Here is a 27,096-nt window from a genome sequence, read left to right on the forward strand (position 1 = left end):
CTTCGCCTCCCTGGCTGTGGAGCCCTGAGCACGCGGGAGCAGAGCCAGAGAAGACGCTCGGCTGGGCTGGGGGCTCCGGGCTGGGAGCCAGGAGGGAGCTTTTGGGGGGTTTTCGGTCCTCTCTGCTATAGGTTGTGCTCAGCGTGCCGCGTGCCTGTGAAAAGCCCTGCACAGCTATCGCCTTGCTCATTCACAAACTCCCTCCCAAGCACGCAGAGAGGTTTCTTGCTCCCTTTGGGATATCCTTGACCCCCAGCTCCCTCCCTCCCCCAGCTGCGGCTCTGCCCCCCTGTCCCCCCAAAGGGCAGGGGGGCTCTGAGGGTGCTGTGCTGCCATCCCAGCCCCGGGCCTCCCGTGCTGCTCCACGGAGCAGGAATGGTTTCATCTGATTCCGCACCAGGGTGTTCAACCCGTGCTGCTCCCAACACGCGTGCTCCCGCAGGCGGGTGCAGCCTGTTCCCAGCCAGGCTGCGGGTCTTTCCCCTTCGTTTTCCCTGGCTCTGCTGGAAGCTGAACTGCTGCCAGCTCCCCCCGAGCGTTTTGCCTGGAGGGGGATCCATGGTCAGCGGTGGCAGAGACCCGCAGCCAGCTGCAAAGGGCTCGGGGTCTGCTCGGGTGCTGGCGACCGGCAGGATTTTCTGGGGACTTTTGAGATGGGCAGGCAGCTACGACTTTGTGTACCCTGGAAAGGCGGAATCTGGGCTGGAAACGCTGGGTTTAAAGCCAGTGTCTGCTGCCACAGCTGATGTCCGAGTGCCGGCCAAAAGCGGCAGGGAACTGGGCTCCCAAACTTGAAAGCGCTTTGGGAGGCTGGGGGGGGGGGTGGTCATGACCGGAGATTTCGGACACCAGCCCTGCCTTCCCCCGCAGGGTCCCAGGCCCCTCCGCGTTGTGCTCTGGGTGTGGTGGTGCCTCTTATATTCGTGCTTGCTTTGATTTAAGTGAATTTGTTGATCTTTGGGACTCAGTGCATTTACAGTGTTAGGAAGAGGAGTTTTTGTTCAGATCCCAGAGCCCAGCTTGGATCCCTTCTTCTGCTCGCTTCCAAACCATTCCCTGCTCCCACCCCTGACGGCTGCCAAGGTTCAACGGGGGCTTCGCAGCCCCTGAGCACCCTCGTCCCCACAGGGTCCCCTTTGCTAACTTGCTGAGAGTCCTTCCACGCCGTGCTAAGCTAAGCTGTGCTGAGCCTGTGCTGAGCCTGTGCTGAGCCTGTGCTGAGCCTGTCCCCAGAGCCACCCCGCAGCGGGGGCCAAGCCCCCCCCTCGGAAACCCCCAGCTTGGGGATGCTCTCCGGGGGCTGGGATCCTCGCAGCCCGTACCGGCTCCGTGCCGGGGCTTGGGCAGCGGGACCCCGCACGGTGGGGGACGTCAGGGGGAGAAAACTCCCTGCGAGGCCTGCGGCGGGGGGGGAGTTTCCTCAGCTTGGCCCCTCTGAGCGCAGCGCACGGTCCCCGAGGGAGCCGAACGGCTCTGGGGTTGTCGCTTGGCCCCGGGGGTGCGGGCGGAGAGGTGCCTCTTGCCGCCCTGGGGCTGTCGGGGCCGTGCAGGACGGGGGATGCCCGCGGCGCTGCGGGGGGAAGAGCGTGGCCCCATCCCCGGGCTGCGGCTGGCACCGGCACCGCGGCCGCGCACCGAGCCCCCCGACGGCAGCCGGGGCTCCCGCGCTCGGAGCCGCCGTCCCGTCCCGTCCCGTCCCGCCGCTGCCCCCGCCGCTCCTCCCGCTCCTCCGGGGCCTCCCGGTGGCCGCGAGCAAAGTCCGTCCCAGCGCGGCCGATAAGGGCCGGGCCGGGGCGGGGGCGCGGGGGCTCGGGCGGCGGCCGGAGGAGAGGCCTGCCGGCGCTGATTTGCATAAGGTATATTGCCTAATGGTGGCGGTCATGGCTTGGTAGAGGGCGGCCCGCGCCCCGCAGCAGCCCGCCGGCCGGGGCGGAGCGGCAGGCGGCCGGAGGGAGGGCGGGAGGCGCGGGGTGAGCGGCGGGGCGCGCCGCCGGCGCCCGGGAGGATGGTGTCCCAGCTGAGCGCCCTGCAACGGGAGCTGCTGGGCGCCCTGCTCAGCTCCGGAGCCACCAAGGAGGGGCTGATCCGCGCCCTGGAGGACATGGTGCCCGCCGGTGGCTTCGGCGTCAAGCTGGAGAGCCTGCCGCTCTCCCCCGGCGGGCCGCCCGACGGCAAGGCCGCCTTCCCGCCGCTGGCCAACGGGCACGGCAAGGGCAAGCTCTCTGGCGACGAAGGCTCGGAGGACGGCGACGACTTCGACACGCCGCAGATCCTCCGCGAGCTGCAGGCGCTCAACACGGAGGAGGCCGTGGAGCAGCGGGCCGAGGTGGACAGGATGATCAGGTACCGGCGGGGACCGGGACGGCACCGGGATGGGGACGGGGCGCATCCCGAAGCGCCGCCGGGGTCGGTCCGCGGGCGCTCGGTCCGACGGCCCCGGCCCCAAGCGCCCTGCCCGGGGGGGGGGGGTGTGTCCCGGTACTCCCTGCGTACCCCGCGGTTAGTCCCGCTGGCGGCTCCCGGTGTTCCCTACCCGGTGTGTCCTACCCGGTGGCGGGTCCCGGTGCGCCCTGGCCCGGCGGGGCTGTGCCGCGGTGCCCGGGCGGGCTGGGAGCCCGCGGCGGAGGGGAGCGGGCAGGGAGAGGGGCCGGGGCCGGGCAGACCGGGGCCGGGCAGACCGGGGCCCGCCAGCCGCCTCCTCCCGCCCCGTCGGGTGCTGCCACGGGGCCGGGGGGCGGCCGGGGGTGCCGAGGCCGTGGAGGCTCGGACCGGCCACCGGCTCCGTCCCTCCGCCCTCCCTCCGTGCCGGGAGATAAAACATAAACTGCAACACGTGGAGCCCGGGGTGTTATTAAATTATTTCTATAAATCATCAACAGAAAGATACACAAAGGGCTGCGATTAGGGCGAGCGGAGCGGCGGGTTATTCATTGCCGAGGTTGTAAACCGGCCGGGGAGGGAGGAAGGAGGAAACCCCCAAAGGCGGCGGGCTGAGCTCCTGCCCGTCCCGCGGCTGCGGGACCCGCTCCGGGCCGGGCCGGGCCCGGCCGTGCCGAGCCGCGGGGAGCGGGGCCGCCGTCGGGGTGCGGCGGAGCAGCCCCGGGCTCAGCGGGCACCGCCAGCCCCGGGCCCGTCGGGGCGCGGGCAGCATCGGCTCCTCTCCGTACCCCAGGGCAGGGGCAGCCGCCGCTTCTCCCGCAGCCGGGGGGCGTCGGGGCGATCGCGGCTGCCCCGACCGGGCACCTGGGGCCGGTGTAAGCGGGTGGGGAGTCCCGCGGGACCATCCCTGCGTGCAGCAGGGGCACCTCTGTGTGTGTGTGTCCCCTCACACGCACCTTGCACTGGGGTTTTCACACCTGTCTTGATGCCCCGGAGGCACCCTGAGTGCGGCACCGATCCTGCCCGCCGGGCTCAGCCCCCGGGATGCGCCCGTACCCTCTGCCAGCCCGCAGAGCCCGGGGGCAGCCCCCACTCTTGCCCCCTAACAGCCCTGGTGCCTCGGCAGCGGCATGCCAGCGCCCGGCTGGGCATGGGGACACGGCCGTGGTCGGTGCGGTGTGCGCAGCGCTCAGCTCCAGGCCTGCCCGGGTACCGGCAGGGCAGGCGGTGTCTTTAGGGGACGGGGCTGGGCAGCGGCACCCGCGCCTGCCAAGGGGCTCGGCCGGGACGCACCGAGTGCTAAAGAGGCTCCGTGCGAGGGAGAAATCATTGCAGGCCTTTTCCGCTGGGTTCCCACCCCTCCTGCGTAGCACCGTGCCCCGCACCCCTGGGTGCCCCTTCCTGTCCCCCCTCTTGCTGGCTGCGTCCGTCCACGGGGGTGCCCGGGGCGGCAGTGGGGGTGCAGAGAAGGCTCAGCCCCGGGATCGCCGCGCTCCCACAGGTGTTTCTGTGCAAAGTTTGCCTTTGGTGCAAACAAGAGCAGGCACATGTCCCTGAGGAGCCTTTGCAAAGAGCTCGTGTTTGCTCTAAGAGAGGCCTTTGTACTTGGAGAGGGAGCCAGGTAGGGGAGTCGGGAACCATTTATTGCAGCCACGCACGGGGGCTAAACCCCCTCTGCTCCCGCTCCCCCGGCGTCAGCGTCCTGGCCCAGGACTGGCTCAGTTTCGGGCGATTCCCACGTCCCTGGGGCCGCTCAGCCCCACAGCCCTTTTTGGGGTCACGGCGCAGGCTTTGCTGCCCACCCGCAGCGCGGGTGCAGGCCAGTTGCCCGTCACGGTGCCGTGGTCCCAAGCGGTTCGCTCAGGCCGCGGCCTCTCGGCAAGCGGCGCGTTCCCTTGGGCCTGTTCACGGTGCCCAAACGGCTTCAGCTGATGCGGGTGGGAGCGAGGCGAGTGCCGCACCGTGGGCAGGCTGGCCCCGACGCTGGCACCGCGGTTTCTCGCAGAGCCTGGCCAGAGGGGTGCCGGCGGCACGCGGAGCCCGACTCCGGGGCGAAACGCCCCGTGGCTCCCTCCCTGCCCCGTCCCACCGGCCGGGGCTCGCCCAGACCCCGCTCAGGCAAATAACAGATCCCGGGAGCACCCAGATCCCGTGGACCTGGGGACCACAGGAAAGCCACCCGCCCTCGGCGACCCGGCCGGAGATGCCCCAAAGCCGCTCCAAAACACGCGGGGAGCGGCGGGCGCAGCACATCTCCCCGCGCCGATTCCCTGTGTGCACAGGGAGATACAGATTAGATAGATCATTTCTGTAGGGAGCTGGGTTTATAATCCATCTGTATAAATTCTTGGCATATTTCTCCGGGGATGTGGAGTGTATTTACCTGTTTTCAAGGCTGACAAAGGGGGTGAGCGGCTCTGGGAATCGCTGGGGAGAGGGACGGGCTTTGCCCCCCGCCTGCATGTGAGGTGGGGTGGGAAATGCCTCTCGGTCTGCGTTGGCGGCCGGGCTCCGCCGGGGTTAATCTTGGGCAAAACCCCACCTTTCCTTGATTTCAGTGGAGAAGGACCACGGATCCAGGGCTATAAACTGTTTTTCCAATATTACAAAGCACTCCTGGGTTGTTTGGCTTTTTTTTTTTTTTTTTTTTTTTTGCATATGAAGTCCTGGCAAAGATTGGACAACTAATGGTTTTTTTTTTCATTTCAGTGACAGAACCAAAAAAACAATGAGCTTGGGTTGAATCAAAAGGTTTTCCTTTCTGGCTTTTTAGGTTAACCAAAAAAGAAAAAAAAAAAAAAAGAAAAGGCCAAACAAACACTCAAACGTTTCATTTTGGGTCAAGTCCAAACATTTTGTTTAACATGAAACAAAATGTTTGGGTTTGGTTTCAGGTTGTTTAACCCTTTTGAATACGGTCGAGTTAATTTGTAAAGAAAATCACTGCTGAGAAATTAAGAACCAAATAATTGTTTTAAAAGTGTAAGTGTGAAACACACTGGAAATATCGAGGTGAAACCTTTCTTAAAATAATAAAGGGAAACTTTGGGATTTTTTTTTTTCCTAATTCTCACATATTTTTCCCAGCCAAAACGCTGCCAAATTTTATTTCAATTCTGAAGTCACATCCGTAACCCCCAAGTCACTCGTTTGACATTTCAAAGTGTGCTCTATCGCACTGGCTCACGATTTAACTCTGGGAAAATGATGCCCTTGGCTTAGTTGTGAACCAAACTGCTATTAGAACCTATAATGAGCTCTGTTCCATTAACTTATTATTAATCAGTAATTAGTAGGATCAGTTAGGTGACACGAACCGCTCGTGACAAAAGTCCGTGTGAGCCCCTCGGCTTGGGCACGGCGGCCGGTGGGCTTTGCCCTGCTTTGCTTTCCCGGCCGGGAAGGAGCGTGCGGAGGAGAGCTGCGCTGGGAGGACATTTTCTTCGCATCCTTCTTGTTGGCTCCCACCTTCCATGGGGCAGCACGAAGACCCGAGAGCCCCGAAACGCCGCGTGCCGCGGCCGTCCCCCCCAGCTCCCGGTGCCGACGGGCAGCGAGCGCCCGGCAGAGAAGGGTCCCCGCCTGCTGCCAGCACCCACGTTTGCTGTGGGGACCGCCGAGCCGACGGTGCCGTGCGTTTTGGGGACAGGAGCAGGCTTTTCTGTTGGCACCGTGCTTAACCCCATCCGGGGTCCAGGCTGTTGGGAAAAGCGGAGTCAGCGCGGCCGTGCGACGGTTGGCATATACAGACCCACAGGTCTGCAGTGCCGTGCGACCATCGCCGTCGAGAGGACACCACATACACGGTGGGGTTCCCCCGCCCGGAGGATGCAGGATTGGGCACAGGGACAACGTCTCTAGGAAGGCTCCGTGCTCTCCTTCGGGGGCCGTGACAAAGCCCCCGCCGCCGTCAGCGGGCTGGCCCTGGTCGGGTACTTTTGCTTTGGATCCAACCAGCTTTGTTTTCATGCTGCATTCAGGACAAAAAGTAAGAAATCTACTTCTTTTTTTTTTTTTTCCCCCCCCTTGACAAGTTGAAGGATCCAAAATAAGTAATGAATTGGGAAAGCAGTCGGACGGTTATTCCGAGCGCAGCGTTAGAGTATCGCATTATTTGAGTGCATGACTGTGACCAGGTTCAGGCTCCACACCGATTTTTCAGCGTTAAAGCACTTCCTTTTAGGCCAGCGTCCTCCTGTAGCGCAGAATAAACCCAGGGGTCTTGGATACGGCGAAGGCGCGTTGCCTTGTTCCTCTGCCCTCGCGTTGTGCTTTCGTTAGAGCTGAAGAACGCAGACGGTGTTTTGATTTTTGGCTGTAATTTTATTTATTCCCTAGATTGGTGTCAGCTACCCCAAGGACACCAAAGCAATGCGGATTTAGGAAAGACTCGTTTTACACCTGGATCTTGCAGGAGCCAAATTCAAGCGTTTAAAAATATTCAAGAATGACTTAAAATTATTGATGGGGGGGTTGGTTTTGGTTTTCCATTCGAGGACTTGCCTGGGGTTGCGTGCCTGGTTTGACCTTCTGCATCTCAGCCTTTCGCATATGGCCCGTGTCTACGCTTTGCTGTTGCGGGAGGGTGGAAGTAGGGTCTTTTTTAAATGAATATTGAGATTTTTAGATAATTATCCCCGTGGGAAGGGAGAAGACAAAGCAGCAAGCGTGGCGTGTGGTGTTCGGTGCCCGTGCGGGGGTCCCCGCCAGCCAGCGGCGAGCCCAGGGGCATGGGGTGCAGTGAGGGTACCGCACCCCAGAACGGGGGCAGGACAAGCATCCCCAGCACCTCCAAATTACAGGTTTCTCTTTCTTCGGAGAAATATCCATATGGGCTTCCCGTATCCATACGTCTGTGCGTGTTTGTGTATCCCGTTGCGTGCGCGTATCTTCAAAGGGAGAAACTGCAGTGACCGTAAATGAGCAGCAGTTAATGGATGGGCTGCGTTTCTTCTTGGAGGATCTGGAGGTGCTTTACCAGCATTAATGAGACCTTGACGTGCCCCGTCAGGACACCGGGATCCTCTTTACTTCTCCTTCCCTGGGTGAACAGCCTGGTGGGCATCCCCGGGGTGGCTGGGGCACCCCGTGAGCCCCCGTCCCGCCAGCCCCTGCCTCCCTGGGGCGGGACGGGCTGTTCTGGGGGGCCAGGACGGCAGTCGGGGAAGGACATGCACTTAAGGGATCTTGTGTCCTTCTGAAATAATAAGAGTGGGTTTCCATCATGGGAAGAAGCAAATACCGGGTGCTTTTTCCCCTCCAGGAGAGATTAACCCTTCGTTTCTGTCCCCACAGCGAGGACCCGTGGCGGGCGGCGAAGATGATCAAGGGGTACATGCAGCAGCACAACATCCCGCAGCGGGAGGTGGTGGACGTCACCGGCCTCAATCAGTCGCACCTCTCCCAGCACCTCAACAAGGGCACCCCCATGAAGACGCAGAAGAGAGCTGCCCTCTACACGTGGTACGTCCGCAAGCAGCGGGAGATCCTCCGGCGTAAGTACTCCAGCGCTCGCCATTCGGGGCTGGCGGGGGGGACGGCTGGGGCGAGCAACGGCAGGGGAGAGGGGGTCCCCGCATCCCGGTCCTGCCTGCGCGTACCCGGCACGTCCGGAGCCGGGCGAGGAGCAGCCCCCTGCCCTGTTCCCTCTCAGAGCCCCCCGAACCCTGGGCTGCCCAGCATCTTCTCCGAAACAGTTTTACAAGTGAAATGAATTTAAGGCGCAGGAAAACTGGGTGAGAGCCCCTCTTGGTCACAGTAACGCTGTGCGAGTTCCCCCAAGCCCCTCCAGGCAGCTGAGTTTCTGTGTGTTTATATTTGTTAGATCTGGGAAAGCAATTAATGATTACACACAATTAGATGCCTTTCCCACCTCTGCCCCCTTTTCCTCTCGCTGTTTCTCGAGCCTGCTCATTTTCTGCAACTACTTGCAAAAAAGTGAAGCGAGAAAAGAAAAGCCTGTAAATTGCTCCTGTCTGTAGCCTGGTCTTGGGGCAGCCTGTGCTATTTAAAATGCAGATGATTTTGACCAAGTACACAGACTATTGCTTTTGTGCACCTCTCCCACCGACCCCTGCCCCGGCGTCGGTCCCGTAGCGCTCGAAGCAGCCCCGTTTTCGGCCGAGCTGCACGTTGGGGCACTGACACCCCCCTTAAAGGAGCTCTGCCTCCCTCCTCCTAAAGGATGCAATAACCAGCGGCCGGGAAGTGCAGAAAAGGGTTTAGCACCAAATACCACTGCTTTGAAAACACACCTTGAGACGTTAGAGCAAACAGAGCCTGCTCCAGCCTTGCCCTGCCTTTCCCCCCTCATCACAGGGGGAAAAGCCATTATAAAAAGAGGGAGAATTCCCCTGCAAAACTGAGAATAATAAAACCCTCCCATTAATCTCCCTTTACTGCCGCGGTGACAAGCGCCGGGTCCGAGGCGGGCCGCCGGGGAAGGTCACCTCTGGTGCCTGCCTGCGCACGGGGCCGGCGTCCCACCGCGCTGCGACGGGAGCGGGAGCCGGAGGGGAGCTCTGGGCGAGCAGAGAGAGGCACCCTCTCGGGGGGCTTTGCAGTCACCCTGCCTGGCTCCCAGCTTGCAAAAATCCTCCTGAAACAAGTGCACGCCGGCAGAGCCCCTGCCCATGAATATGCATGCCCCGAGCATGCCTCCCCATTAAACACCGTCCGGAGGGATGGTAATAACTGCCCTGCCCGCCTGCAAGGCTGGCCCCTTCCCTGGGGTGCGTGGCGGGAGCACCCGCCTTGCTCCAAAGCATGTCGGGGCCGTGGGCTTGGGTGCTGCGGGAGGGGACACAGCGGGGGGCCACCTCCGCGCGGGACGGTGACTGCGAGCGGCGGCTACAGGCCAGCTCACGTCTGCTCCTTTCTCTTTCAGAGTTCAACCAGACAGTCCAGGGTTGTGGAAATATGACAGACAAAAGCAGTCAGGATCAGCTGCTGTTTCTCTTTCCAGAGTTCAATCAGCAGAACCAGGGGGCTGCCCAGCTCGACGACGCCTGCTCCGAAACACCCAGCAAGAAGATGCGTCGCAATCGATTCAAGTGGGGGCCGGCCTCCCAGCAAATCTTGTACCAAGCCTACGACCGCCAAAAGAACCCCAGCAAGGAGGAGCGCGAGGCTCTGGTGGAGGAATGCAACAGGTAAAGGCTGCCCCGCGCCACCCGCCACCTCCTCGCCCGACCCGCAGCCTGTCTTCCAAAAAACCGCGCACGGTGCCGGGTTCCCGGCTTGCAGTCCTGGCCGCCGGCTCGTGGCATGGCTTTGCTGAGCTGCCTGGCCTCTTTTTGCCTTGTTTTCCCCATCTGGGTGACACCCGGGGCTGAGCAAGCCCCAGGCAGGGGCGGGGACGCTGCGGGGATGCCGTGGGGATGCTGCAGAGATGCCGTGGGGATGCCGCAGGGATGCCATGGGGATGCCGCAGGGATGCAACAGCATTTCAGCAATGTCAGAGGGAGAGGAGATGGCTTTTACAGCATGGATGTAGTTGGAAAGAGCAGGCGGGCTTTTAGGAAGGGCTTAAATACCCCCAAATTTGCCCATCCTCCCAAGGCCCCCTGCCCGGTGGTGCCGGCGGAGGTCCCCCCAGCAGCGCCCTTGTTCCAACGTGTCCCCTTGCACACGCAGGGCCGAGTGTCTGCAGCGAGGGGTGTCTCCCTCCAAGGCGCACGGGCTCGGCTCCAACCTGGTGACGGAGGTCCGCGTCTACAACTGGTTCGCCAACCGGCGGAAGGAGGAGGCTTTCCGCCAGAAGCTGGCCATGGACGCCTACAGCTCGGGCCAGCCCCAGCACAGCATGAACCTGCTGCTGTCCCACGGCTCCCCCCACCACAACCAGCCCAGCGCCTCGCCTCCCAGCAAGATGCCAGGTAAAGCCCTCGCCGAGGGTGCTTGGGCAGTGGCGCGGAGCAATTGCGGAGCTGACTCCCGTTTCTGGTGGGGAAAGGGGTACCGAGCCCTCGGGGCTGTGCGTGGGTAGCATCGGGAGGGAGATGGTCACCCTGGTCCCTGCCGCCGCTTCGAGGGGGGTAGTGGTGCGGAGACGAGCAGGCGCTGTCGCTGAGGTGTTATGGCCGGGCGAGCCACGTGGTGTGGTCTGGATTTCTGTCCCGCCGAGGATAAATCGGTGTTTGCTTGGTTGGTTGAACTCACCGGAGTGCCCGTGAGGGCTGGGCTGGGCAGGGGAAGGCTGTGCCTGGCATGGAGGAGGGCTGCTCAGATCAGTGCTGGGGCCTTGGGATGCAGCACACTGGTGAGCACTGGTTTCGGGGAGGGGTGTGCACAAGTGATGCTGCAAAGCCCGTAGGAAGACGTGGCAGCGTGTCCTGGCCTTGTTGCAGGGCTGGGTGCGTGGTGCTGCCCTGTCCCCATACCAGAGCGAAGGGAGGTGGATGAGAAAAACTGCCCGAGGGGTGCGGGGTTCCCCCCAACCTCCACCTCTCCACGCCATGTTCCAGCCCCGTTGTGCGTAGTGAGGAGCTGGCAGGGGAGAGCAGACCACCGAAAGCTCCCGGGGGATTTAAGCAGGAGATAACGCCACCGGGGAGGGGGCTGTGCACCCGGGGAGGCTAATCAGCGCGGGCGGGGGCGACGCGGCGTGGGGCGAGAGGCATTGTTGGGAGAACAATCCCCATTGTCCCCCTACCTGCCCTCTGCAGCCGCCGCAGGCAGGAGCGGGCCCTCGGTGGCGGGGGGTCAGCGCGGGGCCGCGGGGGCTGCACCCCGACTACCCCGCGTCCCCCATCGGCCACGGCACCGGCACAGCCCGGCTGGGGAGGCTAAAACCAGCCGCCTCTTGGAAATGACCCTGCCTGGCTCGTTATACACACCCAGCTCGTTACAAAGGCAAATTAAAAGAAACCCGTGTGGCGGAGAGCCCCTGCGGGAAGGGCAAGGTGCCTGGGGAGAGGAGGCTGAGAGCGGGGGACGGTGCCAGTCCATGGCCGGCCACCAGTCCTTGGGTGTTAGCAAGCGAGGGCGGCCCCCAAAGCGGTACCCGGGGGATGCACCAGCCCCGGGTGGGTGCGCAGCATCCGACCCAGCGCCCGGCCGTGGGAGGGACAGGCAGCATCCGACCCACTCCCGGTACTGCTCTCCCCATAGGGCCGGCCGGCGGTGACCAAAATGTGACCCTGCCCCAGGAATGCCCTGCACAATGGCGGGGACAGGGAGGACGTTTGCCCTCCTGTCACCGGCTGATTGCTTACAAGGTGCCCTACAAGCACATTGTCAGCAAAATCAGCTGTTTTCGGTGTCGGGCCGGCGGGCTTTACAATACCCCACCAGCATGCAGCCCCGCGTTGTCATGGCGTTGTCCCCCCCGTGCATGCTTAATTGACAATTAAGCCTGGGCTTTGAACGAACCCCGCTGCCTTTGATGTGCCCCCGTCCTGCCAGCGCGCATGCAGGCACCCCTCGAGAGCCTTTGTTTTCTTCTATTAGGGGATGGCAATTATTGTAACCGCGGGCATTTATCTCGGGGCTGGAGGGCCGTTAAGCCCCAACCTTTATTTTCCCGGCGGAGCAGTGGCCAGCAGGAGCCGGCCGTGGCTATAGGGCCCGTGACAGCCCATTCGGAGGGGCTTTTGAGCAGGGCAGGAGTGATGGCCGCGGCGAAGGGCCCCTCCGGAGGGGTCAGGAGGGCTCAGCCGCGGGAATTTGCCGGTGGCCGACGCTCGTATCCATCGGCCTTGCCGAGGAGGAGGAGACGGGCACGGCGAGAGCCACCGTGGGGTTTTAGTGCCGGTGTGGGGGCGATGCGCAGGGATGGAGCTCAGCCGTGACTGCTCCGGGGTCACTTGGACCCAGCTGGGTCTGGCAGGCTTCCAGCTCCTGAAACGTTGCTGGGTCCATCGCTGCTTAAACATCCTCCCAGAGATGTTTGGGGACCCGCTGCCTCGGCGGGGCCGTGCTGCCTGGCTGACCCCATCTGGGACTGGCCATGCTGGGATTTGAACTGCCCTTGCACCGCGCGCGGCGGCGTCTGGAGCGCTCAATGCCTTAACAGCTTAATGACGGCGCTGGGACGCTGCCCGCGTCCTACCCCCGCGCGGCCCCGTCCCCCCGTGACGTCCCCCAGCAGGAAACGATGGGGCTGGCGGCATGGGGCAGCTGCCGTGCCCACAGACAAAGAGGGATCACCTGCTCCTCAGGACGCCAATGGGGTCTTGCGAAAGGGCGTAATGATGGCCGGGCAGGGATAAGAGCTGTAAAAGTCAAACATCCTCCCGGCCTCTTCTTGGGGACCCATCTGTCAAGCCTCAAGCTGTAGTTTTTAACTATTTGGAGGTAAATACTTAAAGCCTATCTATCTCGGAGGCTTCTCTCAGACTCTGGACTTTTCCCTTCCTATGGGGTATTATCAGCGATCTTGGTTCCCTGTTTGATTTGAAGGTCACTCGGGGCTTTATCTCGGTGCCATGCCGTAGACTCTGGCTTATGCCATTTTTATCTTCAAGAGCCCCGAAGACAATCAGCGCATTGATGAGATTAGGTGACGCACCGCCCCGCTCGCCAGCCGCCCCCCCGCCTCCCACCCTGCATACAAAGGGCCGACCGGCGCCCGTCGGACCCCGCAAAGCCCCGTCCCCGTGGCCGGGGGTCACAGCATCGCCTCCAGCCCGTCCCGGGGGGTCCTGCACCCAAAGGTGGTCGAGGCATCCATCCATCTGCCCAGCAGTACCTACGCTGCAACATCAGGGTATCAGAACAATCGTGTATCGACACACACACACACACATATGAATATACATTATTTATATATATTTGTAGCTATCTCTATAGCTGTAGATAACAAACGTAAAAATAACTCAGTACCACCCCTGAGATTCTTCCTAAACCCAAAGGGCAATTTAAGTATTTTAACTTCTTCTAAAAGAAGAGCCCATCGATAAACCCTTGGTCCGGAGGTTCTTCGGTTTATATCTGGATCCTACACGTTGTTCCCTGGGGTATGTGCTGGTTCTGATTGCGGACCCGGTGCCAGCGGTTGTAATATTTTACTGTTGGGAGCATTGTGGGGCTCCGTGGGTACAGTGCGCTGTTAGGAGCTTTTCCCGGTTTTATGGGGGGTAATTAGAACTTTATGACAGCAGCAAAATGGGAGGGTCCAGTCCCCATAAACAGGTTTATAATGGATATAAACTATGCACCTCTGTAACTTAGCAAGATTAACACTTTAGGGACAATTTGAGTGGCAGCCCAAAATCAGAGCTGCCCTTGGCGCTGCCTGGACCTGCGTTTGGGAGGGTGAAAGGGTCCCGTCACCGACCCGGCTGCTTCCATGATGTCAGTAGGCGCAGCATCGTTGGGTCCGGCGGGACCCCAAAAGCCACACCGGTGCTTTGCCTTTATCACCCCGCTGCCGCGCTCCCGGTCCACGCTGGCGGCTGCATCCCCATGGGTTGGGCAGAGCCGTGGCTGAATCCTTGCCGCCGCCTGAGTCATCGGTGACCAGGCACGTAGCGTGGCCGGGTGCGTTTTGGGGTTGGGCATCACCGGTGATTTGCAGGATGTTTGCAAAGCTCCGGGCAAAAGTGCAGCCCGGTGTCGGGGCGAGCGGCAGGCGCTGCTGCCGGAGGAGGTCGGGGTGTGCCGTGCGATGGCGGCGACAGGGGGTCCCGCTGCATGGGAAATACATTTAAAAATACAGTCAGTTGTTTTTTTTTTTTAAAGTACAATTTAATCCTATCGATATGACTTAAAGCAGAGGAGAACCAAGCTGCTTCACTGCTTTTGCGTGCCAAAGGCACAAGACTAGTGTGTACCTGGAAAATGGCACAAGCCTGCAATGAAAACAGGGAGGTTATTGATCCCCCAACCCCCCCATTGCTCTCCCCACCCCAAAAGCCGGGTTGGGGGAACGGGTCTGGCACCCCTGAGAAGCCGGGGGGTGCTGGGGCTGGCTGCAGAAAGCCGGGGGCGCACAGGACCGCCTGCTCCCTGGTGACGGCAGGGGCTGGGGGCCATTGCAGCGTCCGTCCCCATCGGCTGAAACACAGGGTTAAGGCTGCGGGAGCCGGACCCCGCGGTTTGTCTGGAAACATGGGAAAGCAGTAAAACGTTTCACGGGCTGTGCAGCTCGGGGGGCCGCACAATAGCCAGGTCCCATAAACAGACTTTTATATTATGGCTGTAGCTTCAGTAAAAAAAAAGAAAAAAAGCCTCGAAGAGGGCAGGCCGCGCGGCCAGGCCCATGCCCGGTGATCCCCGTCCAGGTCCCTCTCGGGCGGCTGCAGGCAGAGGCTGAATAAATCTCTTTGCACAGGAGCTGCTTCCAGCTGCGGAGGCGCAGGAGAACCGTCATTTTGGGCTTCAATGGCCGTCTGAGGCCCTGCTCCTAAACCCTGGGCCACAGGGCCCCCCCTCCGGCTCGCTCCGGGAGGAAACCTTCCCATCCCGGTGCAAACCGCCGGAGCCGTCCCCATGCATTCACCCCGGCCGGCGGGGTCCCGTGGGGGTCCCATGGCAGGGGCGAGTGGCTGTGCTGCCGGGGGGGACGGCTGGCTCCCGGGGCTTGGCACCCGCTGAGATGGCAGAGCGTGCCCAGGAGGGTTTGCCGGGGAGCCGGCGGCCGGGGAAACCTGGGCACGGGTTACCCGCCCTGCGGCAGCACGCTGCGTCCCGGCGCTGTGCGAAATGGGGTCCTGTTGCTCTAACGGATAGAGCCCGAAGCAGGAAAACGGGGGCTGGCAGTGCGGCTGGGGAGGAGCGGTGCGTGCTTGGGCAGCCTGGGAAAAAGCCTGGAGGTGGCCATTGCCCCGGCGGGTGCTTTAGGCTGGGCTGGAGGTCGCCGTGTTTGCCGGGAACGGGGAGCTCGCAGGAAAGGTACCCGCCGTCATCGGGGAGCTCGCAGGAAAGGTACCCGCCGTCATCGGGGAGCTCGGTTATAGCAGCCCCAAGAGCATCAGCAGTAATGCCTTGTGCTAGTTTCCAATATTAATTATCTAATCTGCCCCAATCCAACCCAACTCTGAGGGCGTATAAACGACAATAATACCCGTCCCATTCTAGGAATGGGAACAACCTGAGCCAGGATAGTTGGTGGCTTCCTAAAGGTCAGCAAGGTAGCCGTGGCGGAAGGCTGCTACCCTGCCCGGCGAGCGGTTTCTGGGCAGACCCAGGTGCCCGCAGGGGAAGCAGCACCCCCCCCGCCAGCGGGGTCCTTGGGGGGCCGGACAGCGGCACCGCTGCCGTCATCCCCAGAGCCCGACCTCGCGCTCCTCGGGAGAGCTAATCTTCGTCAAGACTTGGAGTCTTCAGCGGTTTTATCTAGAGACCCAAAATCTCGGTCACCAGACTATCTGAAAATCTCAGCAGAGGTTATTGTTTCTCGAACAATAAAAGTTTTGTCCTTGGGATTGCAGGGAAAGGCTTATAAATCAGCTTTTAACATCTCATATGTTTTAAAGACAACTTCATAATTCTGAGCGTCTTGGCTCATGAGTTACAAGCATCCTCAGTTGGGTAAAGCATGATTTTGGGGATTAATTTATTTTTTTTTTTTCCTTACTGAAAGCTTCACCGAACCCAAAAGAGATTGAAGATTGAGCAGAAACTCTGATTTTCTTTCCAATAGGAGCCGCCTCTGCTCCTCGTCTATCTTTAAGATCACGCTCAGAAGAAAGGGCTTTATTTTATCTCCCCTCCCATTGTTTAACCAGCGCTGCAGGATCTCAGACCGGCAGCGGCTGAAGCACACTCTGCACGAGGCCGGGACCGCGGGGAAGAATGTGTGTGACAGTGCCCCGGTTGAGTAATGTTTACCCTGTTCACGGCAGGGACGTCCACTCGGACCGGCAAATATCCACCTGCCAGAGGACATTCTTTTATTATCAGGGATAAAAAGGGTTTGCTGGGAAATGATCGGGAACCAGACATCGTGGGGAGATTCCTATCTGTGGGATGTGTTTAACCAGCTGATGGGGAAAATTTGGAGGCAATTGAAGAGAGACTTTGCCGTGGGTTTGGTGGAGGGTGCGGGTAGCCGTCTGCGCTTTGGCCGGTGCTTTTGGAGCTCGTGGAAAGCTCCCGGACTCAAGTTATCATTTCTTTCCTTTTCCTTGATTCAGAGGGGTTTAGAGTAGCCCTGAGAGCATCCTCTGCTGAGCCGGCCTGCATCAGCTCTTCCCCTCGGGCACCTGGGAGAAGGAGATCTGGAAATCCCAGGAGGAAGATCCTTTACCTGGGCGGGTTTTCAGCGGGGGGTGTCCGTGCTGTGCATCCTCCGCAGGCTGAACCTCTCCGGCTGATGGTCATTTTGGGGAGCCGTCCCCAATGCCCCCGTGCAGTGGCCGGGTTCAAGGGCGGACGATGCTCTTGGGGGTCTCGGTGGGGAGGGTGGGCTTTGCCGCCGTGGTTTTCTTTCCCAGGAGAGCTGTGGGCTGTCTGTCCGGCATGTGCTTCGATCCTGGGGCAGTTCAATGAACCCGACCGTGAGCACGGTGCCGGACTCCTCATAATAAATGGCTTTTTGCCGTAGTTGTCAAGGCAGCCTCATAAAAGACGCTTTTGTTTCCCATGGGTTTTCCTCAGTTAATTATTTGTGATCTGTAGATGCCTTTCCATGACACATGGCTGATCATATGGTTATCAGTGCAGGGTGTTTTAGCCAAATTAGATATATTTATATAGAAGAACTGTGCTCGAGCCAGATTTCCCTCCTTGGCGGTGGTGGGCTGTGGTCTGATCTGGAGGTTTGTGTGTGCTCACAGCCAGTCCCTCTGTCGTCCTGCGGTACCCTGTTAATCGTACACGTGTCGAGAGGGAGTCGAGAGGGAAATCGGATGCAGAAAGGCCTGAGAAAAAAGCGAGAGCCATCGCTGTTTAGAGCCAGGCAGCGCTGGGATGGCCGGGGGCTGCGAAGGAGCCGGGTGAGCCCCGCAGAGGGAAGAGCTGGAGGATGCCGAGTTGCTCCCCGTGGCTCAGGACCCCCAGGCTGGTGTCCGAGAGCCGCGGAGGCATCGCAGGAATTTGCACGACGGGTGCAAACTGTGCAAAATTAAAGCACAAAGGATGCAGATGGGTGTCTAGGCTGTTGGCCCGAGGTGGGCTCCCGCGGGAGCAGCCCTTTCCGTCCCACAGCATCGGGGCCCGCGGGCAGCTGGGGGCTGCGGCCCCGGCTGGGCATTCGGCATCCCTCACCGTAAACGTCTCGTTATTATTTCAGAAGCCGGGACCGGGGAGAAGCTGGGACGTGGCACTGGAGGAAGGGACATCCCTCCCGTCTGTCGCTCAAGGGTGTCATTTAAGAGCTTGCACGTCTGTTTGCATCCTCGTGCTGTGCGCACCGAGGGAGCCAGGGAGGGCTGGGGGGTTTCCCCTTTGCAGGGACACACTTTTGGAGGGGGTCGGCACAGCCAGGGAGCCCTCGCCGGGGTGCCCATGGGTGATGTCAACGCCTGGCGGTGTTTTGCAGGGGTCCGGTACAGCCAGGCAGCGAGCGGCGAGGCGGCATCCTCCGGGGCCATCAGCCACCACGGCAGCGGTGCCATGGTCACCACCAGCCAGGCGGTCCTGCAGCAGGTCTCCCCGGCCGGCTTGGACCCGGGCCACGGTTTGCTCTCGCCCGACGGTAAAATGGTGAGTACACCTGGCCTATTGTGGCGGCGGCGCTGATAAGATAAGAGGGCTCAGTGGGCAAAGCAAACACGCTTTCCCCGGGTTTCACACGCGGCCCGCGCCGAACAATGGGGCATTGTGGGGCCGGGGCCGCGGTGCGGGTGCACGACTGTCCCCGCCGCCCGCCTCAAAGGCGGCGCTCGGCCCCCGCGCTCCCCGGTGGGCAACGGCGTGTTTTCTGAGCGCGGCCCATAAATCTGACAGAGCCCTGTTCTGGTTTTTATTGATTGCATGCCTTGCAGATTGAATGCGCGCTGGGTGGATCAGTTTGTTTTCTCCTGCCAGTGACATGGGTATTGATAAAATGCTCATTCATTATTTTTTTCCCTAAGCTCTCCCAAGTTTGGAGTTTCGCCAGGGAAGTGCTTTCCTTGTAAGCGGGGACTTTCTTGTCCCAGGGCATCACCCAGGATATCCAACCCGCTAGTGCCAGCTCCAGCCCCGGAACTCCTGCCTCTCCCAGTGCCCTTCCCCGCGTGCTCAGGGCTTCGCTGGGCAGAGCCGCGAACGCCCGCGATGGCAGCAGGCAGCAGAGATGGGACATCAGCGTCCCCTCCGGGTGCCTGACACCTCCCCGCGCTGGGTGCTGCAGGGCCGTTGCAAAAAAAAGTGGTTGTAAATGCCGGGCCGGGCTGGGTTTCCACTGCCCGAGCGGTTGGGCTGCTCGTTCCTGTGCATGCCTGGCTGGTGCAAAGCCCTTTGGAGGAGCGGGGTGAGGACAGGGCGCAGGGTGACGGGGCAGGACGGGACGACAGAGCGCAGCCCTTCCCCGGAGCAGGCTGGCGGAGGTTTGCATGTGGCCGCTGCTCTTCCGGGAGGAGGTTTTTCTGCTGAAAGCGAAAGTCAAACATGGCACTGGGCGGCGGGGCTGAGCCCGCTCTTCCCCGGTTTTCACTTCCGTTTTCGGAGCGTTCGCCGTTACATCGGTCTCCTCGCAAAGCTGGGTGACTGCAGAGGGGCTCGGCATCCCCTCCCTCAGCAACGGCACCATTTAATTTGGCATTTCCTTCTGCCGCTCTCCGGCTCTGACTCGCGAGGGTCTCTGGGTGGCCCCTCAGGCTCGGACGCCGACCCTGCAAAGCCACGCGTCCCCCGCCAAGCAGGGGGGGATATTGCAGAGCGAAACCCCGGCCCCCCCAGCGCGCTCCCTCTGCCCCGAGCACGCCCGTAGCTCCCCAGGGCTGCGCTGAGCCTTGGAACCCTGAGCCCTGAAGTCATAAAATGAGTCAGGACTAAAGGCGGCGGCAGCAGCAGGCACCGACTGCCGGGGCAGGGGACCACGAGGACGAAGCGACGCAGAGCTCGGTGGCAGAGGCTGCCAGCACCCGCTCTGCCAGCTCCGTCTGCAGGGGCCGTGTCCGAGGGGGTGGGTGCGCAGCAGCACAGGGACCCTCGGACGGGGCAGGGGGAGCTCACGGCGGCCGGGGCAGCACGGGAGGAGGCTGCGTGGAAATGCAGCGGATTAAACTGGGAAAAGCGACCTGTTGAAGTGCAGTAGGCAGAGGTGTGCGGCAGCAAAAGCCCTGCTGAATTGTCCCCGCTGCGCAGGCGTTGCACAGTACCGTCAAGGACTGCTCGGGCTCTCGGCAGCGTGCGGCTCTGCCAGCTTATCTCTGATCTTTAAGCAGGGCTAGCTAGTGCTTGCTGGTGATTTAATAAAAATATGCTGTAGGCTGTGGTTTCTAGTAAGTAAACATGTGCCTTTAATGCCCCACACGAAACCAAAAGCTGCCAAGGAAGTTGCTGCATCTGAAGGCAATCCATTTTTTCAGGGAGGAGCGTTACAAAAAGCTTTGGTGGTTCGCTCTTTCATGCTCCGGTGTTGCCCTTAGCCATGGTAGTGCCAGAGGGTCTCCCCCAAGGGTCCAGTGTCTGGAGGGTCTTTTCCAGCCATGCGGTCCCCGGAGGATTTCTTTTGGGTGCAGTGCTTCGGGTCTACACCCCCTGTGAAACGAGCCCGGGCTGCAGGCGAGCGGCGTGCACTTGCTGTGAGTTGTTTGACTTGTGCAGCCGAGTGTGGTGTAACCCGGCCTTGAAGAAACTTTGAAAGTGGAAAATACTGGATCAGGAAATATGAGTCACTCCTGGGCTTTGGAATTTATTGATGGATTTGTTTCAGTTGCAATGGGGCTATCTCCGACTCACATGTGCAAAATAAACAAGGTGCTCGGACTGGTGTCCAGAAATGTCACACGAAGAGCTGCAAGGACGGCTCTGGATCTGGATCGAGGTTGCTCAGTGCAAGAGGTCCGATTAGAGGGATTAGGAGAATGTGCAGCAATTAAAGACATCAGGCCCTTAGTCCCCTGTTTGTCCTGGGGACCAGCTCCAGTCCTCTCGGCACACTCCGAGTGCCGTTGTGTGTCTGATCCCTAAACACTGACCCTAAATCCCGGGAACTGGCTCTGGCCGAGCACGCCCAGCCCGTCTGCCAAAGCGATGGCTGGGATCATCACCGTAAGGTCCTTTCTATCTGCTTTCTGTCTTTTTTCTTTGCCTTCCCGAGTTTATATTTCCCCCTTTCCTCTATAACCGTGATGGTGAGAAGTTAATGAGTGTTGAGAGTCCTCAGCTGTCCCCGAGGGCAGGAGCTTGGACTCGGGGCACAAAATGGCAAAGGCTCGGTGTATGCCGTGTCCCGGCACCGTGCTCCGATGGAGCTGGAAACCAGTGCCAGCAAAGTCCCTCGCCGCTGCTGCCTCGCTATTTATTAACACGAGGTTCAGGCGTCCCGGCGGGGTCTGCAGCCCCGGGGCGGTGGGAGCCGTGTGCGCTGAACTGAAGGTGCCCCAGCGAGGCTGCAGCCCGCTCGCCTCTCGGGAGGGGGTTTCCCCGGTTCCCCCCGGCAATCTCCCCACTGAAGCAGGTGGGCGGCAGGGGAGGGGGCCGGGAGCAACCCCTTGGCTGTGTCTCTGATGGCGGCTGTCTGGCCTTGCTCCTTGGCAGATCTCCGTTTCGGGGGGCGGGCTGCCCCCGGTGAGCACCCTGACCAACATCCACAGCTTGTCCCACCACAACCCGCAGCAGTCCCAGAACCTCATCATGACGCCGCTCTCGGGAGTCATGGCCATTGCACAGAGTAAGTGTGCGCCCCGAGCTCCCCTCCGCGCCCCGCACGGACACCCCCCCCGCCCCGTCCTGCCACAGGGAGGGGGACGCCCTGCTCATTCGCGCTGGCGCTGATGTCCCCGTTCTGCTCTCTCCTTCCTCCCAGGTCTGAACACCTCGCAGGCGCAGAGCGTACCTGTTATCAACAGCGTTGCCGGCAGCTTGGCAGCTCTACAGCCGGTCCAGTTCTCCCAGCAGCTCCACAGCCCGCACCAGCAGCCGCTGATGCAGCAGTCCCCCAGCCATATGACGCAGCAGCCTTTTATGGCCACCGTGACTCAGCTGCAGAACTCGCACAGTAAGGATCCGGGTGGCAGCAGCAAAGAAAAGGGCCCAGAAAATGAGTTTAGATGGAAAATAAGCTTTTGCTCTCTTCCTGCTCTCCCCTGCCCAAGCTCGTGCCCTTGGCTGCTGCCTCTTTTCAGCGGGTACCAGCCGGCGCGGGGCTGCAAGCGGGATGCACGGTGGTGCAGAGTGGCCGCATCCCTCCCCATCCTCTCCTTCCCCCCCATACCGCTCTGCTGCTGCCCTGCGGGTGGGCTGCAGCCCCCACCTGCGTTTGGTACCTACTTTATTTTTCCTTCTGTGTTCTTATTGCTAAAACACGTGCTTTGCCGAAGGAGGTGGCCGGGCCTTATGCGCTCCCTGCAAAGCAAACGCTTCCCCGCTGTGCCCTGAAGGGATCTGGATTCACCCCCCCACCATCCATCCATCATCCCAGCCCCGTCCCTGCTCCAGCACCGGGCTGTGCCGCGGAGGGGTTGCAGAGCTGCTGGCGTCTGGTCCAGCCACAGCCCTTCAGTCCCCGCTCTTTTCCCTGGGCGAGCTGCTACCTGAAAAAACGGTGGCTTAGAGGCAGGCGATGGTTTCTTTCCACGGCTTGTTTTATCTCATTTGTGTCTCCACGGTGCTCGTTCCCCTGCAGCACCTCTGCGACCTGCCGTAACGCAGCGCTTGGCTGCTCTGCCCCGACGCCAGGGCTGTGGGTGGCTTTTCCGTGACGGCTGCTTGTCTCCCTCTTTCCGCAGTGTACGCGCACAAGCAGGAGCCTCCCCAGTATTCCCACACCTCCCGCTTCCCCTCGGCGATGGTGGTGACGGATACCAGCAGCATCAGCACGCTGACCAATATGTCTTCCAGTAAGCAGGTAATGGCCAGGCTGGTGGTGGTGGTAGCGCGGCGCAGACGTGGCCGAGGGTGCGCAGGGATGGGTGTGCGGACACGGAGCGGGGCTGTTCCTCCCCTGGAGACGGGTCTGGAGCAGAGACCCCGTCCTGCTGCCTGTGCTGCGCCCGCGTGGGCAGCTGAAGATGAGCCTCGGGGTGCTGAGAACCCCGTCCCAGCCCCTTCACGGGCTCTGAAAAACCTGCTTGCAGATGGCAAGTGCGGTGGGGATTTGGGTGGTGGTCCAGCTGCGCAGGACAACGAGGACTTGGCTAACGCCTGCTGGTACCATCGGGGCCACGCTCATCCCTGGGGCAACTTCATCAGAGCGGGAACATCCTGCTGCCGTTCCGACTGGGCTGAGACGGTCAGGACCAAGCAGGCTCTGCTGCCTTTGTGCCCGGGCTGAATCGACCCTGGTTGGAGTCGAGCGGGGCTCCGATGCACCCCGGCTTCCCCCAGCCCGAAACCCTTTACGTCTGCCCGGTGGCGGTGCAGGTGTAAGGCAGGACTTATCCTGGTTCAAATCAGGTGTGCGAGGTCTTCCTCAGACAATGGTCCCTTTCTAAAAGCCAGTTCTGGGGCCTGTGGGAAATATGTGGCTCTTATTGATTGCTAGATAAATAAGAGAGAGCCTTGAACTTGCTTTCAGATAAACTTTCTTACTGAGGTTTGACAGGGGAGAGGAAAAAAAAATGTCTGCAACGACCACAGAGTAAATATGGCGTGGGATTGCTGTGAGACCCCCCCCGTGGATGCCCGGCGGGGATCAAGGGAAGGGGCTGGGGCTGCAAAGGGGAGCAGTCGGGAGAGGAGCTGCCCGGGGGGGGCTTTGGGTGCCCGGGAAGGGGTGATGAACACCACCGCCCCCGGCTCGGGTCAGGCTCCCGCGCTTTGTAGTGCTCGGGGTGACCATTTATCTGCACCCGCTCATCGCGGTCCGGGAGGCGGTCAGGCACGGCCGCGCTCCTCGGGAGCACCATTTCCTCCGCACGGCTTTATCAGCCCATCTGGTGTGCGCTCAGGCCGAACTCCCCCTGATTAATTGTGCTCTCCCGCCACGGGCTGCCTTTGATGCCGGGCTGGCCGAAAGGAGCCCTGGGCACACAGGAAATGTCCCTGGCAGGGAGAGAGCGCCCGGCCATCCCTGCTGCCCGGCGATCAGCCTACCTTGACGCAGCGCTGCCCGGGGTGGCGGGGGCTCCCTCCGTTTTCTCCCTCCATCACGCTTTTGCACTTTAATTAAAGCAGGAGAAGGCCTCGCGGCTCAGGAAGGGGGGAGATGGGGCCGGGCCCCCGCGGCCGCTGCGGCGGAGGGGTGCAAAGTGCTGAAGGGGCGCGCACCCACCCCGTTAGCCCCCTGTATGTGACGAACAAGCACGGGCTGGTCCTGCAAGCGCCGGGGGCAGGATCCGGCCCCTGTCCCCCCCGCACAGGGCTGGAGCAGGCGCTGGGGTCGTCTGTGTCCCCCGCGCAGCCTCTCGGCCCCTGGGGCCTCTTTTCCTACCCACCATCCGACGGTCCAGCTAAAGCTGCAAAAATGTGTCCCTGAACATTGATATTTTTTTTTTTTTTTTCAATGTTTGCCCCTTTTGTTAGCAAGGGGCAAACGAAGTGCTGCAGAGGTGGCAGGGGGGCCCTGTAGATGCTGCTCACCCCCCAAATGGCTCAGATGCCCAACTATTTTTGCGCAACCCACATGAAACCCCAAGCCCGGGGCGCTGCGCTGCTGCTTCCAAGCACCCCCCTCTTTGCCGGAGGAGAGGCATCCTCGTGCAAAGCCGAGCCTTCGTCATTCTCCGGCGGCTCCGCTGCACCCCGTAGTCCCCGCGCCAGACCCTGCAAACCCGCTCTGCGGCGGAGCCCGGCTGCTCCCGGTCCTGCCGGCGGGGCCGGAGGCTGGAGGGACGCCCCGGTCCCCCCCCAGCTGTCCCCTCGCAGCCCCGTGCTGTGGATCACTTATCAGATGTTGTTGTTTAGACCTGGAAGGGGCAAATACCTCCCGGTTCCTTTGACAACGCTTGAGGCTGAGCCACCATTTTTATTACGTTAGCAAACACCTGATAGCCGCAGCCCGTCCCTAATGACATGTCACGGGAGGCTCCTGGCGTCTCCTTATCTCCGCGTTACGATGTTTGCTGTGTGCTCCAGCCCACAAGGTCACCCGCGGCTCCCGGCCCCCCACCCCACCGGTGACCGGGGAGACCCCCGGTAGGGGACCCACCCCAAGGGATAGAGAAGGGGCCGCTGCGGTGGGACAGGTGTGGCGGCGGGGGCTGCTCAGTTCCCTCCCCAGAGGTGACAGCAATGCCGGGGGACAGCGACGAGCGTGGTCCCCGGTCCCGCTCCCACCCGAGCGCAGCTCCCGTGCTCAGCCTCACGCCTGGCTGCTCTCGGCAGCGCTGCTGAGCTGCACAGCACAACCTCTGCAACAGTCTGGGCACAGACCGGCCCTTTTTTATTATTATTATTATTATTATTTTTGGGAGGGGGTGGCAATATCTGTCTCGGAAAGCGTTTTCCCACTGCCTCCCCCTTGGGGGTGCTGGGGAGGGCTTGGGGCCAAGCAGGGATGTGGCACCACCAAGCTCCGGGGCGGTGCGGGAGGTGATGCCTCCAAATGCTTTGCAATGCCCCCGCGGTGCTGCCTTCACCTCCTGCCTGCCTGCCTGCCTGCCTGCCGGTCACCGTGCTGCTCTTTCCCTCCCCAGTGTCCCCTCCAAGCCTGGTGATGCTCCACACCTCGCTGCTTTTGCACATAGCAACGGGATCTTATTTTCCACAACATCCCGCCGGTGACCCACGCGCCGAGCCCGGGGAGTCGCCAGAGCGAAGCCCAGCGCCGCAGCGAGGAGCTCAGCAACCCGAAACGGAGCCGGAGGCTCGAGACTCCCCGTCGTCCTTCCGTGCCCCGCTGGGGATGAGCCCGGATTCACGAGGTGCCCTCCCGGGACCGTGCCTCTCCTTCCCTCCACACAGTATTTCCAAGACGTGTCTTGGGGATTTTTTTTCTGAAGTATTTGCCTTCCAAGAGGCCATTAGCTCTCCCGAGGAACTAGGGACAAGCTGTACTGGGGACTGGCAGCAGGGGAAGATGGATAATATTTAAGTTATACTCCTCCACCCGACGGACTGAGAGGGACTTGGGTCTGTTACTTGGTGTTTGGAAGGAGGAATTGCATGTGCTGTTGAACTGAGCCAATTAACCTGTAAATATAGGTACAGTCTTCTCCATCCTCACCCTTCCCCACTCCTATACATAGAGATTTATATAAAAGAACTAAATTTTGTCCAATGGATGTAAACTACTGTAATTAAGTGCAATTCCCCCCATCTGTATATATTGTTCCCAAATCTCTTTCTCCTTTTTTTTTTTGTTTTTGGTAAAGCTCAGAGTTGAGGATGGTTTTGGTTTTGTATTTCTCTTCTTCCTTTAAATGAGTTAATTCAAAGACCTGGGCCTATGCAAGGAGGCCGGTCAGGCAGCACCGGTCTCTGCTCTGCGGGAGGACAGGCACACGTGTCCCCTCTGCACGGTGACGTCCCACCTGAAGGAAGGGCACGGAGCAAGCCCAGCCGAGCCCCGGCAGGACCTGGACGATCGCGTGGGGACAACTGCCGCTACAGAGATCTCAAGGGACTCTTCTGCTTTTGAGGACTCTGAGCTGGACTATGGTGGGGTGGGGAAGAGCACACGCGGGCCCGGTTGACACATCCAGACCGCCGGGAAGCATTCAGCATCGGCAGCTTTCAGGTGAGCCTGTAGCATTTGCTGCTACAGAGGTGAATGAGGCTGCAAGAAATTCTGATGGGATCTTCCTCAAATGGGGTTCAGAGACTGTCTCCCTTTTCTCCCCTCCTTGGGGTGCAGAAGGGACTGGGAGCCCAGTTACTGCCTCGTCTCCTGCCCAGTAAATGGCCAGTACAGGTGGTTTATTTTCCACCATTAGCAGTTTGATGATGAGCCTTGTTGGTTCCACCCTTATCAATAAACACGGTGCTCCCGTCCTCACGGTGTCACCTCCGAGCTGCAGCCAGATGGACGGGCACTGAGCTGTGGTGTGACGTGAGCACGCCGGGCTGTGACGTGAGCACGCTGGGCTGTGACATGAGCGCACCGGTCCGTGGTCCCCGCCGGCTGCCTGCCTTGTCTCGCCTGGCAGCGGCTCCTGGAGGAAGAGCTTTGCAGCAGGATCTCCAGCTTGTGCATGAGCCCACCTCTGCGGTGAGGGCACATCCCAGCTGCGCACCCGCTGAGGACAGCAGGCTCCACACCCCCAGAGCCCTGGAGGGGTTTAGATGCCCAAGTCGCACCTCCCAAAGCTGCGGAAGCTGTAAGAGGCATCATCTCCCCTCCCGTGAGACAAGCTCCTCCGTAGCTGTGCCCCTTCAGAAACGGATCTAACGCTCCCCAGTCGTGCAAACTTTGCAGCGTGTGCCAAATGCTGAGTGATTTAGAGAGGTGGAGAGCAGCAGAGATGCCAATGGACAGACGACCACTGCTAAAGGAAAAAAACTGGATGCCTTCTTTGGGGCAAGAAAAGGCTTTTTTCTCTGTGTCTAGCACAGTGGGACCCTAACCCTTGCTGGGACTAATAGGAGTTGCCCTACGGTGAATAAGTCATCGTGAATTGGAGACCAATATTCAGAATGACATTTAATTTAATGTATACCATAATTAAATACCATTTCTTCTGACTCACTGCTGCTGTGTGGTCTGTAAATTCCCCAATACTCATCTGCCGTGGTTTGCAGACATGGGTCCGGCAGGCAGCGGGAGGCAGGGATGCAGGCAGCGACACGTCCCTCCTGCTGCCC

General features: G+C 60.7%; 1 protein-coding gene across 2 annotated transcripts; it reads left to right on the plus strand.

Moving 5' to 3' along the window:
• The first annotated feature begins 1,879 nt into the window (after nucleotides 1–1,879).
• On the plus strand, nucleotides 1,880–26,976 carry HNF1B (HNF1 homeobox B). Of its 2 annotated transcripts, none has more exons than XM_075771514.1 (9): nucleotides 1,880–2,343; nucleotides 7,675–7,874; nucleotides 9,266–9,530; nucleotides 10,015–10,256; nucleotides 17,804–17,967; nucleotides 20,953–21,085; nucleotides 21,221–21,412; nucleotides 22,143–22,261; nucleotides 24,990–26,976. In XM_075771514.1, exons 1-9 carry the CDS (start codon nucleotides 2,006–2,008, stop codon nucleotides 25,008–25,010), a joined length of 1,674 nt encoding a protein of 557 aa, XP_075627629.1. In that variant the 5' UTR covers nucleotides 1,880–2,005; the 3' UTR covers nucleotides 25,011–26,976. The 2 variants fall into 2 exon arrangements, with proteins under 2 accessions (XP_075627629.1, XP_075627630.1); XM_075771515.1 differs by having other exon boundaries at nucleotides 9,344–9,530.
• The last annotated feature ends 120 nt before the right edge of the window (nucleotides 26,977–27,096 follow it).

Source organism: Balearica regulorum, chromosome 19, assembly GCF_011004875.1.
Source record: "Balearica regulorum gibbericeps isolate bBalReg1 chromosome 19, bBalReg1.pri, whole genome shotgun sequence".
NCBI classification, from domain to species: domain Eukaryota; kingdom Metazoa; phylum Chordata; class Aves; order Gruiformes; family Gruidae; genus Balearica; species Balearica regulorum.

What these genes read in the sequence shown, in the direction of transcription:
- HNF1B (XM_075771514.1), top strand. Translation starts at nt 2,006, where the DNA reads ATGGTGTCCCAGCTGAGCGCCCTGCAACGGGAGCTGCTGGGCGCCCTG. An exon ending in GCCTCCCAGCAAGATGCCAG is followed by an intron (nt 10,257 to 17,803) that starts GTAAAGCCCTCG and finishes GGTGTTTTGCAG; the next exon opens with GGGTCCGGTACAGCCAGGCA. An exon ending in ATATGTCTTCCAGTAAGCAG is followed by an intron (nt 22,262 to 24,989) that starts GTAATGGCCAGG and finishes TTCCCTCCCCAG; the next exon opens with TGTCCCCTCCAAGCCTGGTG.